We start from the raw sequence: 15874 nt of genomic DNA, 5'->3' as shown, positions 1-15874 counted from the left end.
AATTCTGTATTAGAAGGCAATGACATTCAAATAAAATGCTAACCACAGTTGATCTTAATACAGTAGCATAAAATTTTCATAAAATGTTTTATAAATAGGTAACTTCCAGAAATGTTTGTATATGTTCACCTTAGTATGAAAAAAATCACATTTATGAATAAGTATCTTGCTAATAAATGTGAGAGAAAACTTTTAATACTTACTATCTGTCAAAAATGAATTATAAATAATAATTTTTACTTCTTAGCACAAGTCAATTTCTTCATAATACTATACCAAGTATCAAATTGGTCTTTCCACTTGAGAAAAAGGTAAAAATCTCATTATGGGAGAAGTAAAGGAGAGAAAAGAATTACTCTATTGAGAGTACCAATTAAATGAATTTTTAGATAATCAAACTCTGCTTGAATGGGCAATTTGTAAATAATTATTTTGTAGTTATAGGTGAACACAATATCTTTATTTTTATGTGTTGTGGAGGATCAAACCCAGTGCCTCATGCCTGCTAGGTGAATGCTCTACCTCTGAGTCACAACCCCAGCCAAATGGGCAGATTTTACAAAGGCATATCATTTAAAACTCATCAGTATGGATACATAAATTTCATGAAAAATTAGCAGTAAGATTAGCTAAGAAAAGAGACTCTTATGTATCAAAACTTAAAATGTGCTTAGAAAGAAATTACAAATCAGTTGGTAGGAGAATTATTTAATAACCATTCCAAGATGGAAAAACTAGTTTCAGTACTCAATGTATAATAATCACCAAAATAAATTATGGGCCAATTAAAGAGTTCAAATATTTGGAAATCAAATGGCTTAAAGACAGGAAGTAAACAGACCTTTCTAATCAAGCATATGAATAATAAATTATTAAGTTTAGAAGAAAAATATGTATGAAAGATTTGTAAATATATAAAAAAAATGTATGTGTCCAAAGGGTAAGAGAAAGGTATATATGGTAAAAGAAAAATTTGAAAAAAATTAAAAAATATATATGTAAACCTAAAGATAAGGATTAACCTAGAAATAAGGACTATCAAGTAAAAAAAAGAAATAAACGAACAAAAAACACTATCATCTGAGAAAAAAGAAAAAATGAAAATATGTAAATAAAATACACCAGAAAACATTTTCAAATAAATAGTTCACATAATTTGATAATAAAATTTATGCTCCAACCTAGGCCACAAAAATAGGCAAAGGATATGAACAGAAAACTTTAAAAAGGTTGTATTATAAACTACAAAACGTATTGTATTTTAAAAGAATATTTATATTCAGTTCATAAGTAAATAAGAAAATGCAAAATGTGAGAACAATGCATTTTAAAACTATTAAAATTAAAAGAATTAAAGAAGTGTTCACCCAGAAACAAATCCTCAAAATTTTTCTCATAGAATTACAAATTGTTTCATTTCTTTTGGAAAGCAAATTGGCAATACATGCCCAAAACTAAAAGCATTGATATTTAACCAATAATTCTACCTTTATGTATGTTTTAGAGGTTCAAAACATGGAAAAAAAATACATTCAAGATAAATATCATCAACACATTATATACAGACCCAAACCTAAATCAGCTGTGGTGTAGAAAGGTAAAATATTCACGCAGATATTACACAGTTAATGAAATGTTTTGAAAATTGCTTTAGAATTGTTTGGGCTGTTAAGTGAAGAAACTAATGTATCAAATTATTGGCATATTTTAGATAAAACACTACAAAAAGTAATTCCAATGGGGCAAAAACCCCATTTGACACAGTGAGTAGATTAAAGTCCAGGACTAAATACTCTCCTTCTTTGCCCAAATTTCCAGCATATGTTTTATAACCTTTATAGACAAAATGATTATTTTAAAATCAAAATCCATTACAATTTTGAATTTAAAACATAATATACCTATAGCAGGGTACAAAAATATAAATATACTTTGCTCACAACAAAATTTTACATATATTTGATTATTAATATTAAAAGCATTTATATGAAAATAAATAACAATGGTTTTGTCCATCTGAAGATAATACATGAAAGTTTTGTTTTACCAACACTCCTACCATCTTCCTTTTTTATATTTATAAATTTTAAGAGATATATTTATGGAAAGAGCCTAAGCAAGTAAAATAAACATGAATTCACTAATTTTATATCAATTTCTATCATAAATATAGAAATGTTTCATGGGAGGAACATAATTTTACGGTCCAACAACAAAAATCAGAATAAACAAAATCTTTTAAGCTGCGCTTAAAAGAAAAAAAAAAGTTTGTACTCAAAACACGTCATAAATCGTGACTTAGATGAATATAAATTTCATAAATGTGAATTTGACCAGAAAACAAGTTCTCAGCTACAATGTAGTCATGTAAACGAATTCCCTGGCTCTTTTCCTTTCATTTATTTAAAAGGTAATCAGACCATGGAGCTATTTCTACAAGAGGGAATCAGCATGCAGGCTTTCTTTTAACTGATTATCTATATTTGCCAAAACTGTGGGAGGTTATTAGTGTGCTCAGAAAATTCCTTATGTTTCATTGCTTTTTCTTTTACACACAAGGGTCGCTTTAATGTTAGATCAAGGGATTGAAGTCATAAGCGTATGTTTTTATGTATGACTTCATTTCAATCAGAATTTCCTCAAGGCATAATGCTGCAGTATTGTTCATTCAGAAAACAGTACCAGAATGGCTGACTGGCAATTGTTTTTTTTACAGTTTTCCAGGGAGATATAAAGTATACTTATGAGCAAAGTGCTAAGTAGAATGACTTAACAGCACTCAAATTCCCACTAGCCTGTGGTTTAAAACTGAGCAGTAGCTTCAAATAAACTCAAAAGGCAAGAAAAAAAGGAAAAAGGTCCTCCTTTTAAATTGTTTTGCAATGGGATGAAAAATATAAGGGTACTGAACAATCGATGCACTGAGCTGAAATAGACCTAAATAAATAAATAAATAAATAACTGAATGAATTTGCCTCCTACAGGGAAAACAGACAAAGCTTTAGCTCACACACATCTCTTTACATCACTTTTTACAAAGCTGGTTCAATTAAACTATTTCAAAATTTCTTCCAATTGCCAAAAATACAACATTATCATTTCATGCTATATATTTTACTTACGGTATATATAAAACAGTATGTGAATTTGGAATAGTAGATCCATATATTAGTATTATTCTCAATAATAGGATTTATAAAATACTTTTACTACTTCAAATTGGATTCACAATTATTAAAATTTTAAGTATTTCTGATAATGGGAATTTCACTTATCTGTTCTAAGTCTCCAGGAAAGAAGGAATTGCAGAGTTATTCTTAAAAGAAAATTAAGCTCAATTTGGATATGATATCCAAAAGTAAATTTGGCAACAGATAAAAACCACATATGGTAGAGTATACATATATACACGCATAAAATTTTCTAAAGTAAGTTAAAAAAAAACTTCAACAGATCCCTATCTTATAAGAACCGTTTTGTTTTGTTTTGTTTTTGTTTGTTTGTTTGTTGTTTTTTTTTTTTTGCTGCATTTACTTGGTGATCTCTCTGTAGGAGGATCTTCCCTTGCTATTTGCATGGCTAACTTTCCATATTCAGGTTTCAGCTCAAATGTCTATTAACTCTTGATTACTTGAAAGATTATAAGAGGGAAATTAAAGTGGGATTCGTAAAATCCATAAGTCCTGATTTTGAGTGTTAGTTTCTACCTCAAGAGATATACAAAGAAATGAAATGATCAATTTAAAGTAATCCTAAAGTGATATGCAATGGCCAAAGGACAAGAAAAGCAAAGGACAGTAAGGATTCAAAGCCTGCAAAATTAATTGGGTAGGGATTACAGTAGTGTGGCAAGCTAGAAATGATATGTTTATATCATTTCCAAGCTAGCTTTTCCTTCTTAATTTTTAAAGAAAAAATAAAGATTTTGATGTTTTAAATTAATTCAAGTAGTCTCCTTAAATTTTGTAATGTATAATAACTCATAAGAATATACCTTATTTATATATAAAATGTTAAGTTTAAGACATGATATAATTTCTCTTCTAAAATGAAACAGCAAATACTCTTTCTCCATACCGGTGTTCAGATAATTATAAATATGATTCATTTCAATATCGTGGATATTATTCAATTATATTCAGACGTACACATTTCTTCCCTTTCTTCCAAAAGGTCATCTCACCTTGCACTTTGGACACTTCTGGGCATTCCTCTGCCCATGCTCGATCTCGCTGGCCCAGTGACGCAACAGTTTGTCTCCTTTTTTGTACTCCTTGCAGTTAACACCTTCATGCCAAGGAGAGTGGCACTTGAAACACCAGATGAATTGGCAAGTGGGGCACTGGATCTGTGCAGAGAAAAATAATATTAAGTACTAGTGGACAGACTGAAAGAACAAGAATGGAGATGCTTGGGAAGTTAGCAAAAGTGTTACAATTTAAAATGCCTCCCTCTCAACAAGATCAGAGACGGAATAAGACATGAATATTCTGTTATTAAAAGAGGAATGAATTGCTTTAGCAAAGATGATGTGGCTGTTCATAGACCACACTGGAATTCAACACTTGGGAAGTTCTAGAAATCAAATTGCCTTTATGAACATCTCCAGATGGAAGCACTGAGTAAAACCTGATGGTTCTCAATGCCCCAGATCCAGACACTTCTGCTCCCTTTAACTCACTTTTCCCTTCCATCAATTTCCCAGGTTTTTCATTGCTCTTCATAACAATGACTTGCTTCACTTTATGAAATCAAAGCCCCACAGATACTTCATCACATGAAAAACACACTAACCAATACATTGCTATACTAACCATCTGCTGTGAAGCAGCATCCAAAATAATGGGTACCCTTGGTTTGCTACCAATATAAGGAAGGCTAGCTATAAAAATAATGCAAAGAATAAAATAATTAGAAATGTATCAATATAGTGACCCTGTGGCTTGTATTGAGGAAACCTTCAAAATGAGGTCTTGATGCCATATCAATGTCTATAGCAGCACAATTCACAATAGCTAAACTGTGGAACCAAACTATATGCTCTTCAACAGATGAATGGATAAAAAAAATGTAGCATACATACCAATGGAATATTATTCAGCAATAAAAGAGAATAAAATAATGGCATCTGCAGGTAAATGGATGGAGTTAGAGAAGATAATGCTAAGTGAAGTTAGCCAATCCCCCAAAACCAAATGCTGAATGTTTTCTCTGATATAGGGAGGCTGATTAATAGTGAGATAGGGAGTGAGAGCATAGGAGGAATAGACAAACTTCTAATAGGACAGAGGGTTTGGAGGGGAAGGGAGGTGGCATGGAATTATTAATATGGTGGAATATGATGATCATTATTACCCAAAGTACAGGTATGAAGACACGAATTGGTGTGCATATACTACGTATACAGAGATGAAAAACTGTGCTATATATGTGTAATAAGAATTGTAATGCATTCCACTGTCATATATAAATAAAAAAGAGGTCTTCATATTTTCACTATGTGGAGGTGTATATGAGCATCTGTGTACATGTTCATTGAAAATATTTGTCTTCCACTTGACATGGAAATGTTTTATCTGCCTTCCTTTACCATGAATGGCAGTGGAGTATGCCACCCTCACAGAGTATTATAGTCCTCACTCTCTAAAGTCATATAGATATACTGGACTTTCCCCAGCCCCATTTGATTAAAATGAATTATCACTTTGAATGAATGAATTAAAGTGATTAAAATGAATCACTTTGAATGACATTTGTAACTTTTCTTCTCTAGGCTCCTGCATATGAGGACACTGCAGCATGGGTGAATGTACTAATGTTTTGAAGACCAATTCGAATTTCTTTTGGTAAACTGTGCACAATATCACCACTTACTTCTTTGGATCACCACGTTTTGATAATGGAGATTCCACTACATAAGTTAACTGGCAATTACAATCACAGCTCTTCTGTTTATAACTCAAAGCACTGAAGTTTTCACTTACGTCAAGAATAAATAATGCTTTCCTACACAAATGTGAAAATGCAAAAGTACTTCTGTTTTTAACTTTGGACAAAACAATAGAATTTAGTCATTAAATTAAAAAAAAATCTTCATGTCTTTTTAAAAAAATTCTGTTAAATGGGAATATTATGCATTACTTATTTTTATCTTCAAGATAATCCTACAAAGTAAGTATGAAGGTAACATAGCAGGTATGTGTTAAGAAGAAATTTAAATATACGTTTGTCTGACTCCAAAGTCGGCACTTTCTAACTGTGCAGAAACACTTGCTCACACTCAGCAGTGTTCCTTCTTTAATAACTGACAACTTAAAACATAGTAGTCAAAGATTGTTAAGTGGTTAAACTATCCAGTAATTCAAAATTCTACATGAATCCCAATGAAAGGTGAACTATGAAAATCCTTTTCAAGATTTTCATATAAATTGGAAGTTTCCTTGGATGAAAAAAAAGATCTCATGATTCAGTTATTTAAAATAACTGTTTTTGCCTTTTTTACCATGAATATTAAAATAAGTCATTTTTCAAAGAAAAATGAGTTGAAATGGGTGTGTTTCAGAAAATAAAATATTATGTTTATTCCCTTATGTCATTGAACACTGAAGAACAGATGTTACTATCAATGGAGCCTTCCTTCTAAAGACAGTGAATGAAATGCAAAGAAAAAAATGACATCACTTTTCCTCTTGTACCTACCAATATGTCAGGAGGACTTGAATACTTAATTCAGTTCTCTCCTATTAGATATAATCCATGATTTGAAATTGCTGGGCTCTAGTATCATTAAATAAAAGTGTAAAATGCCTCTTTGGTTTTTTAATCAGTCTTAGATTTTATTTATGAAATGAATAGAAATAAAACTTTGAAATGGACAACAGACATTATTATGGTTTAAGGATCCTTGTGAACAAATGTTGAACTCACATCTTTGGATCTCCAACAAAGATAATGAGAAGTGTGCAATTCTCCCAAGGTACCAGAATGAAGGAATCTGACGCTTGGTGTCTAAACCAGGTATGGTGGCTCTCAACTGCTTGTGATAAATAAGTCCTACTGCATGTCCTACCACCCTTCTCACCAACAAAACAGAACTAGTGACAAACTGACAGGAGTCATGCAGCAAGCTCTCAAGTGAATATGAATAAGGAAAATTCATACTCAGCTGCTTACCATGCTTTGGATTAAAATTATGAAAAGACTAACTGCCAACATAAACAACATTGGTATTTAGAAACTACATCTGAATTGCTTCAATACTGACTTTTTGGTCTAAAGATGCCTTATTGACCTTAACTATATTCAAAATTGGCTTTATGTAAACACATATAGACCTCAACACCACACCTTCCTCCACGCTTTTATTCACAGTTATTCCCCTCATGAAATGCCACCTCACAACCACAAGTCTGCCACATGGAGTGCCTTGCCTTCTGCATAGTCATATTCATACAGAAGCAGGAGAAGAGGCATCATCAGCATTGCTTAAGAGCTTGTTAGAAACAGGGAATTCCTGAAACTCTAGAACCATTGAATCAAGAGTGCACTTTTCCACAAGGTCCTCAGGGGATTCATATGCATGCTGAAGTCTGAAATACACTCTTCTATACCAAGTGACCCATGGTTTTGTCCTGTACACAATTTATCGAATCAGGAAAGGCCAAAAAACATGTATCCTCTGGTTGGCACGTTGGCAAACTGCCTAAGAGGCAGCTGCCATGAGCTTTGCCCAGCAGAGGTGCTCATTGTTGAATGTAGATTAGCCAAAACAGATTTTTCTCTCCTGAGAAGTGCAATGGGGGCACATATACATGCTGCCTTTGCCATTGAGAGAAAGACAGAGAGGAGCTGAGTGTCCACAGGGAAGATCACTGGAGAAAGAAATAGGCATTGACTTGTGGTGAGATGACAGAGGGGCTCTCACACTACTAGAGAACTAACTATCTGTTTCTCCATGAGGCCTCCCTGGGTGGCTGCTGAGACTGATTTCCTGTCCTTCCCACTTCCTGTGGTGCATTCAACAAACCTCACTCATTGAAGCAGGACAAGCACATCTCTACTTCCTATCACTGGAAAGACTACAATAAACACAATCTGTGTCTGTAATCTTATCCTAATAAAATTTTTATAACTTGAAGATATCTTCCTTATTCCTCCCTATGAGATGCAGTTCTCTCTTATGGAATTTACGTTGGGCAGGTAGATGTGCAATCTCCTTAAGAGTCTACACGTTTACTGAGGACAAAAGCTGTGTCACATTCATTCTGTATTTCCTGAGTCAAGTAACACAGACCCTCTGACTTACGGTGGACACTCAGTAAGTTATTTGTAAAGTGAATTAAATGAATTCAAAGAAAAACCAACATCTCTAACTTAGAAACAGTAGCTGAGATGGCATTACCATTTCTTAGATTCCCAGATCATGTTTACTAAATATTTTTATAAATGTGCAAACTCTTTTTACATATTAAAATACATATTGGGCAGAGGGTGCAGCATGAGTCACCACTCAGAGGTCTCAGGGCACACGTGTAAACAAAAAGTGTTCCAATGTAGCCTGAACAGAGACATCACTTCACCAGCTCAACTCTGAACCTTGATGAAGTGTCCAATAAATAGGGTCTAGTAAGTACCTACAGTCTGGGCTTGTCTGCCAAAATATATTGTGATTCAGAAATTTCTTATATGAGCCATGTAAAAATTACAGGTGTCATGCTGGGCATGGCATTACAAGCCTGGAAACTCAATTGCACTGGAGCTAAGGTAGGAGGATCCTAAGTTCAACACTTACAAACTGTTTCAAAATAAAAAAAATACAAAGGGCTAGGGATGTAGTTCAGCTAGAGAGTGCCTCTGGATTCCATTCCTCAGTATTAAAAAATCACAGCTGTCAGGCTAATTTCCTAAAGAAACTAATCAATACAATAAATGATTTGGAAATCTTACAGTTATAAAAAGTTTAAGAACTGAAGATGCATTTCCTGTACAGGAGAAGATGTGAAAGAAGTGTAGGGTGTTCCAGAGATAAGAAAAGGAGTCTTGATGCACAGCTTCAAACACCTGTAAGGAAGCCATTTGTTCCTTTATAATATCAAATTCTAAAGTCAAAGCGCAGCCATCAAAGGAGAGTCCCCACACAGGAAAATGGGCTCGACTTCCTGCCTTGCTCTTGTTCCCTGGGAGTCCAGTGCCTACCTGGGATCTCTCCCTGCATAGGAGCACAGTTACATATGGGCTCCACAAGGCACTGTTCCTTAAAAGAGATACCAGATGTGGCCAAGTAACCCTTGTGTTACTGTCTCACAGCACAGCTGAAATTGGGGTGAAAAAGGAAAGAAAAAAACTTTTCTAAAGTTTGGGGACCAAAAGCACACATAACAATGCAGGGTAACATATGACAAGATAAGGTATATCAAGTTACAATCTTATAGACCTCCCTCAATATTCTTTTCCTGGCTCCATTTACATATGTAACACATTATTTATTGCATAATACACCCTCCTGGCTTTTATTTTTAAGTGAGAGGCATGCTCTTCCAGGGCAGCACGTTGGAACTTGGGGATGGGGTTCTCTGCAGTGTCTCCCCTGAACTTGAGAGTCAATGTTCATACCAGTCCACCTGGAATCATCTTTAAGCACCTACAAATTCTATAGAAAGGTAGAAATACAGAGGGTAGTATACAAAAAGTGCACAGACCAACCTTCTTCCAGAACATCTTCTGAGCATTTTATAATGAGAATCTGACTGGCTAACTTCACTCCCTTTCCAGCAAGTCAACAGAGAGAAATGATTCTTCACTTGTCTCTTATGCTGAAGACTCAAGGGAAAACAAGATGAATCAAAAAAAAAAAAAAAGAAAGAAAGAAAGAAAAACAAAACAAAAACGGTAGTTCTCAACATTGTAGGCCAATGTGTAGGACCTATAGGTCTTAATTATTACAATTATCTAGTTTTTTTTTTTTTTTTAAGAGTCAGATATAGGCTACAATATCAGATGTATTCCAACATTCAGCTATGGATAGAAGTTGAAGCCCAAGCAAAAACTCTGAAAATATCATGGCCAGTTTGTGTGTAAAACAAAGAACAAGGTTAGAAAATACCTCATTAGTGACTAAAGGGAGAAATGCACTTTAATAAAATTTAGTAGGCCGGCATCAGAGCTGGGCATTAGACATTTTTTCAAAGGAAGAGTATAACACCCCCTTTGTTTAACTGGCCTCTTTAACTGGACTAGACGACTTGTCTTTATTTCCCTCATAAATCCATGCCAGCAGCAATCATTTAAGAAACTACACTTGTTTTCTATCGGTTTCTGACACGGATGATGCATTAATACCAAGAGAAATCAGCATGTGTCATAAACTAGACTGACCTTGCAGAGCTGAATCACGGTACGATTCTCAAATTTGTAAACACTGTCAATTTAAAGTGATGGTGTCAGGGAAAAACAGAGCAAAGGAGCACACTAATCACATTTTCATGGGCAAGCTTTACACATCTCTATATATGAAAAGAAATTCCCAAATCATTTTTACCAAAGAAAACTTTAGCACATTGTAAAGCACACCAATTAAGGACAACCTATGGACTCTATGGTGTTCTGAAAGCCCTTAGAAAAATTCTTTTACTACACAAGGAAATAATACATCTATGCAGTTTTATAAAATGTGATTTCTACCCAGAGGGCTTGTAATTGTAAGAGAATAAAAGACTGCTAAAGATATAAGGTCAGAACAGAGAGGGTTTCTCAGGGATATTTTATTGGTTCTTTTCTTCCACCTTACGATGAGTCACAGCTCCTTTGTGTAAATGATGACGGTTCTGCTTAACATTTGTGAGAAGAACAGGAGGAATTATTATTAGTTTTGCCTCAAGGAAACCATAAAGAGAATTGCCTTCACCATGTTCCTGTGTGGAGAGGCATGACCTTCAACTCTCACTACAAAGCAGCCTACGCTTGGGATGGGAAAGGAACCTGGAACTGCACCTACCACAGTGAACTCCTGAGTGAAATAACTTAGTGGCTTTTAATCCTGTGCAACCCTCTACCCTCCCCTCTCATCCACTAAGAACAACAGAATAACCATCAATGTTCTTTCCCTGAAAAACATATGCTCTTCATTTTCATGACTTCCTTGTCAAAATTCCTTCTCTTCCACCTCAAGGTTGATGACTTCTATCAGGTCACTCCTGAACAATGTTTCATGACATCTATTTCTTGTTGCCCCCAAAAGTCAAACTTAACACCATTAGCATATCTCAAACCAAACCTTCTTCCACTCCCCAAACCTTCTTTCTTCCTCCAGACACAATTTCTTCCTTGCTTTATTCCCACTGTGCACTGATCTCTGTTCATTTTGACTCCCTACTCTTTTCTCCATAGCCAGGGATGCTCATTTTGCTCCCCTTGCCTAAGTGATAATGAGCATTATAATTTCTAGCAGGCGTTGAGCACTTTATGTGTCAGTTGCAATGCCAAGCACTCTATATGTGTGACTTCATTATATTCTTATACTCTTAGGACATGGATACCATTACTGTTCCCATTGAAAGATGTGAAAATGGTACTCAAAGTTACAGAGCTAGTATGTGGCAGGCTGAGAATTTACATCTAGTTTGAAACCAGTGCTCTCACCCAACTTTCCTCCTTGGTCAATTCAGCATTTCAAGGCTTAGTGTGTTTGTCCTTTAGTGAAGTCCTCCCAGTCTTCCCTGTCCTTTCTTCTCCTATAAAATACACTCAGCATTTTCCATCTACATTTATTACAGTGCCTAATGTTATTTACACATTGGACAATTTATCAGTTCCTTCAACAGAGGTATTTGGAATGCATTCGTCACAGGATATGGTACTGTAGAGTGAATGGGAATGAAGTAGGGAATGAAGCAAGTCAGGACCTGGCCTCTTAGAGACTAGTAAGAGAGACTTAAAGCAAATAGGCATAGATATATGCCATAAAATCCCAGATGATAGTTGCTATGGAGAAACACTTTGAATGTGGGTAATATGTCTGTCTCTAAGCATCACATGAGCACATAACAGTCACAATTATGGGGTTTTTTTTAATTTTTTTAATTTTCCCACCACTAATGTGTTTCCAAATTGATGGGCAGTTGGTGTTGCATTAATAAATTTTAGGAACTATTTAGGTTAGAAATTAAATTTCAAATTGGAAATTGAAACCAACCTTGTAGAAATGGGATCATAAAACCTTTTGGCATCATGACGTGAGTTTCAGAGAGAAGACATAAATATTATGAATGAAAGAATAAAATTGGATTTGACCAGAGGCAGGCAAGGTTGTCTCAATGTAAATCTCTCAATTCAGGAATGTACTTGTTTAATTTGATATAGCATGAGTTGACAATGTTCAGAACACAATGAAAAGGTCTATTACTCGAAATTTTTCCAGCTGAGATTGCTGAATTAGTGCTTCTAAGGATAAATGAACATGAAAATGAGTTCTGGTTACTGCTTCTTGATTGTACTCTGTTCAACCTTTTCCCATCTGCTGATTACACAATAATTAACAAGTGGTCTTTACAAAGAGCTATGCATGAAAATGAAATCCCCAAATATAATATTTTAGATCTCAACCTTCGTGTGAGAAGCATTTACTCAGCCATAACATTTCCAAACAACTTTAGCCTACTATATTAAGTGCTTCTAAATTTTCAGGAAAAAAAAACAATAATAAATGCTCAAAGAATAACATTAGAACAAGACAATGTAACTCAGTGTCTCAAAAGCAGTACCACTGGGCTAGGGATACAGTTCAGTGGTAGAGCTCTTGCTCAGTATGTGCAAGGTCCTGAGTTCCATCCCCAGCACTGCCCCCAAACAAAACAAAACAAAAAAAAAAAGCACTAGTACAATTGAGATAAACATTACAAGGGATTTATCAACAGTTACAAAACCCACTTAAGGATATAAACATAAGGCAGTTGCCTTAGGATGCAGCTTGTTGCATTTGAGTACTTGAATTCACTACTTTTGAAGTTATGATAAGCTATAACAGTTTGGAAGTGAGTTCTGTTACTGGAGAAACTGAATTAAAATTTTAAAAAAATACAGCAAAACAAAAGATGTCCATCTGTTCACCACAAAGAATAAAGACTTTAGTGCCAGTTTAGAGTACTCTACTTTAACCATGAACATCATAGGAGTTTGCTGGAGTCAGAGCCCTCCCTGCCTATAATATCCAGACAGGTATGGGCATATAAATCAGGTCATGTTAATGTAGAGCTTAGAGTTTAATGATGATAAACGCTATATAAAGGTTACACTAAAAATAGTACACATCATAGACCCAGGAAGTGTTTGAATCATACCTACAACTGTGTACAATGTAGAAAAGGGGAATTATCCCCACATTTGGTGGTAGCTTTACTTTGATTGGAAATGGCTTTATAGTTTCTTTTTACATTGTGCTATAGCTTGGATCTGGAGTGTCTCCCAAAGGCCCATATGCTAAAGGTGTGGTCAGCAGCCTGTGGCATTAATGGGAGGTGGTGGAACCTTTAGGAGGGAGAGCCTAGGGAAAGGAAGTTAAGTCTCTGAGGACATGCCCTTGAAGGGCATGTTGGGATCCTGGCTCTTGCTCTCTCTGCTCTCTGGCCTCCATAAGGTAAGCAGCTTTGCTCTACCACCCACTCATCTCCATGATGTCTGCATGGCCAGAGGCCCAAAAGCAATGAAGTCAGCCAACAAGATCTGAATACTCTGAAATCCTGAAACATCCTTGTAAGTTGATTATTTCAGGTATTTTGCCACATGATAGAAAGTTGACTAACATATATTTAGATTTCTATGCCATACCGCCCCCTGAGGATTTTAAATACTTTATTATCACTTACTATATATTGAATTTCTCCTCTTCTCAGAGCAACTTTACATTTCCTGTGCTTATAAAAAGTAAACAACTGCATCTGCAAGATTTAATATCTTCACCCATTTGCCCCCTGCTTCTCTTCCTAACCTACAACCAACTGACAGATATCAGGGGATGATCATTGGGAAGTGTTATCAGGATACCTTTGGTTCACTCAAAAATTATACACATACAGGATTTTATATTTGCAGTTTTTCCATATTTCACTCTCAATACATGTGCACTGTGATAAATTATGCTCATTACAGCATGATTTCAGATGAAATAAAACTTATAACATTTTATGCTGCTGTAATTGTATCTAAATGATCCTTTTACTCATTTAATAAGAGTAATACATTTTAACATTATTCAATTATTCCCATTTTGGTTCAATTATGTGTACATTTTGAATATCACAAATAACCTCACTTATCTCTAATTCTAAACATAATTTAGAAAAAAGTAAAATATCCTATGTTCTAAAATAACAAATATTTTTAAAACTACAAGTTTCCTGATAAAATGAATTAACATACAATTGGAATATAAGTAAATGTATTTATATAAATATAAATGAAGACATATAGTAACAAAAAAAAGTATTTCATATCAAGTCAGTAGTCAGTATCACTGTAGGGTAATTATTTTAGTCTTACATTTTTGTAATGTCAATAATGACATTTCTTATAGAAAATTAACAAGAGGTTTCTCCTAACAATTATACCTAAAAGACACTAGCTTGCATAAAAACCAGAAATAAAAAATATTAACCATGAGAGTCAAGCAGTTGCAAAGACCAGTTAGTCACTAAGAAGCTCTGACTGACTCAGGAATACTCCAGCTCATCATTGTAATGGCAGAAGAAGGTACTTGCTAAACCACACCAGGGTTCCCTCAAAGCCACAGGAAGAATAATGTACAGAACACTGCTTCCAAGACTCAAAAGATGGGCAAAAACTTACCTTAAATGGAGATGATTTCAAACAGCCTTTGAAACCACTTCATCCTGCCATTTACTGTAATAACAAGGATGAAAACTACTGCCACAGCCTCATTAGTTTCTGCTTCATTTACTGAAAATGTTCCCTGTTCTGCTGACTAACAGTCACCTGGTGAGGCTCAAAACTTTGCAAGACAATTGTTCTGGGGTAGGCCTGGGGGCACCTGTGCATCTTAAAAACTCTCCAAGCAGTTCTACAATAGTCAGGGCCATGAGTCAAAGATTCCTCCCACAGCTGTTGCCTTGGTTTCCCAGCCTTCAGTCTTGGCCTCCTGTGACAGCCTCTGAATGCTGCCACAATGATCTTTTGTAATGCTCATGGAATTAAATTCAAACTTCTGAGCAAAGGGTGGAAGACTCCACAGGACTGCTCTAATCTACCTGCCAAACTGCTCTTCACTATTCTTTCCTCATTGTCTCTGCAAAGCTGCCTCCTAGGGCCTGGCTTCAGCCTCTGCACCTGAGCTCTTACTCACCCCTTGCTCTGAGCTCTGAAATGCTTTCCATTCTGCCCGGACCCCACCTCCTCAGTGAAGCTTTCCTGACATTCTAGTGCCCAGCTTCCTGCAAGTGTCCCCAAAGCACCCTATATGAATAGGTGTGTGTGTGTGTGTGTGTGTGTGTGTGTGTGTGTGGTGGGGGTGGTATTTGTTTTTTTTCTAATCACAGTGAACTGTCATTTTAGAGAATATGTCTCCTTTTATCTTCTGTTACAGTTTGATTTTTAAGCATCCCCTGAATGGTAAATAAAGGCTGGCTCCCTGGGGTGGCACTAGTAGGAGTTGGTAGAGCCTTAAGAGGTGAGGACTAGTGGGAGGTCTTCAGGTCACTGAGCCTGTGCCTTCAAAGGAGATTGTGTGACCTGGTCCCTTCCCCTAGCTCTCTCTTGCTCTCTAATCACAAGGAGAGTCCCAGTCAGTCATGGACTAAATCCTTCAAAACTGTGAGACAAAATAAACATTTTTTCTATAAGTCAATTATCTCAGTTACTTGTTATA

The 15874-nt window shown here is 35.3% G+C and overlaps 1 protein-coding gene across 1 annotated transcript in view; it reads right to left on the bottom strand.

Annotated features, from left to right (window-relative positions):
• Positions 1–15874, bottom strand: part of Rnf217 (ring finger protein 217) — a gene marked incomplete at its 5' end in the record, with an annotated part of 119696 nt that overhangs the window by 20890 nt on the left and 82932 nt on the right. Inside the window, one exon of the mRNA XM_015497606.2 lies at positions 4184–4348. Within this exon, the coding sequence (XP_015353092.1) occupies positions 4184–4348 (165 nt within the window). The remainder of the gene's footprint in view (positions 1–4183; positions 4349–15874) is intronic.

Source organism: Marmota marmota, unplaced genomic scaffold (genome assembly GCF_001458135.2).
Source record: "Marmota marmota marmota unplaced genomic scaffold, marMar, whole genome shotgun sequence".
In the NCBI taxonomy this organism is placed as follows: domain Eukaryota; kingdom Metazoa; phylum Chordata; class Mammalia; order Rodentia; family Sciuridae; genus Marmota; species Marmota marmota.
This window is presented reverse-complemented; position numbering and strand designations above follow the sequence as displayed.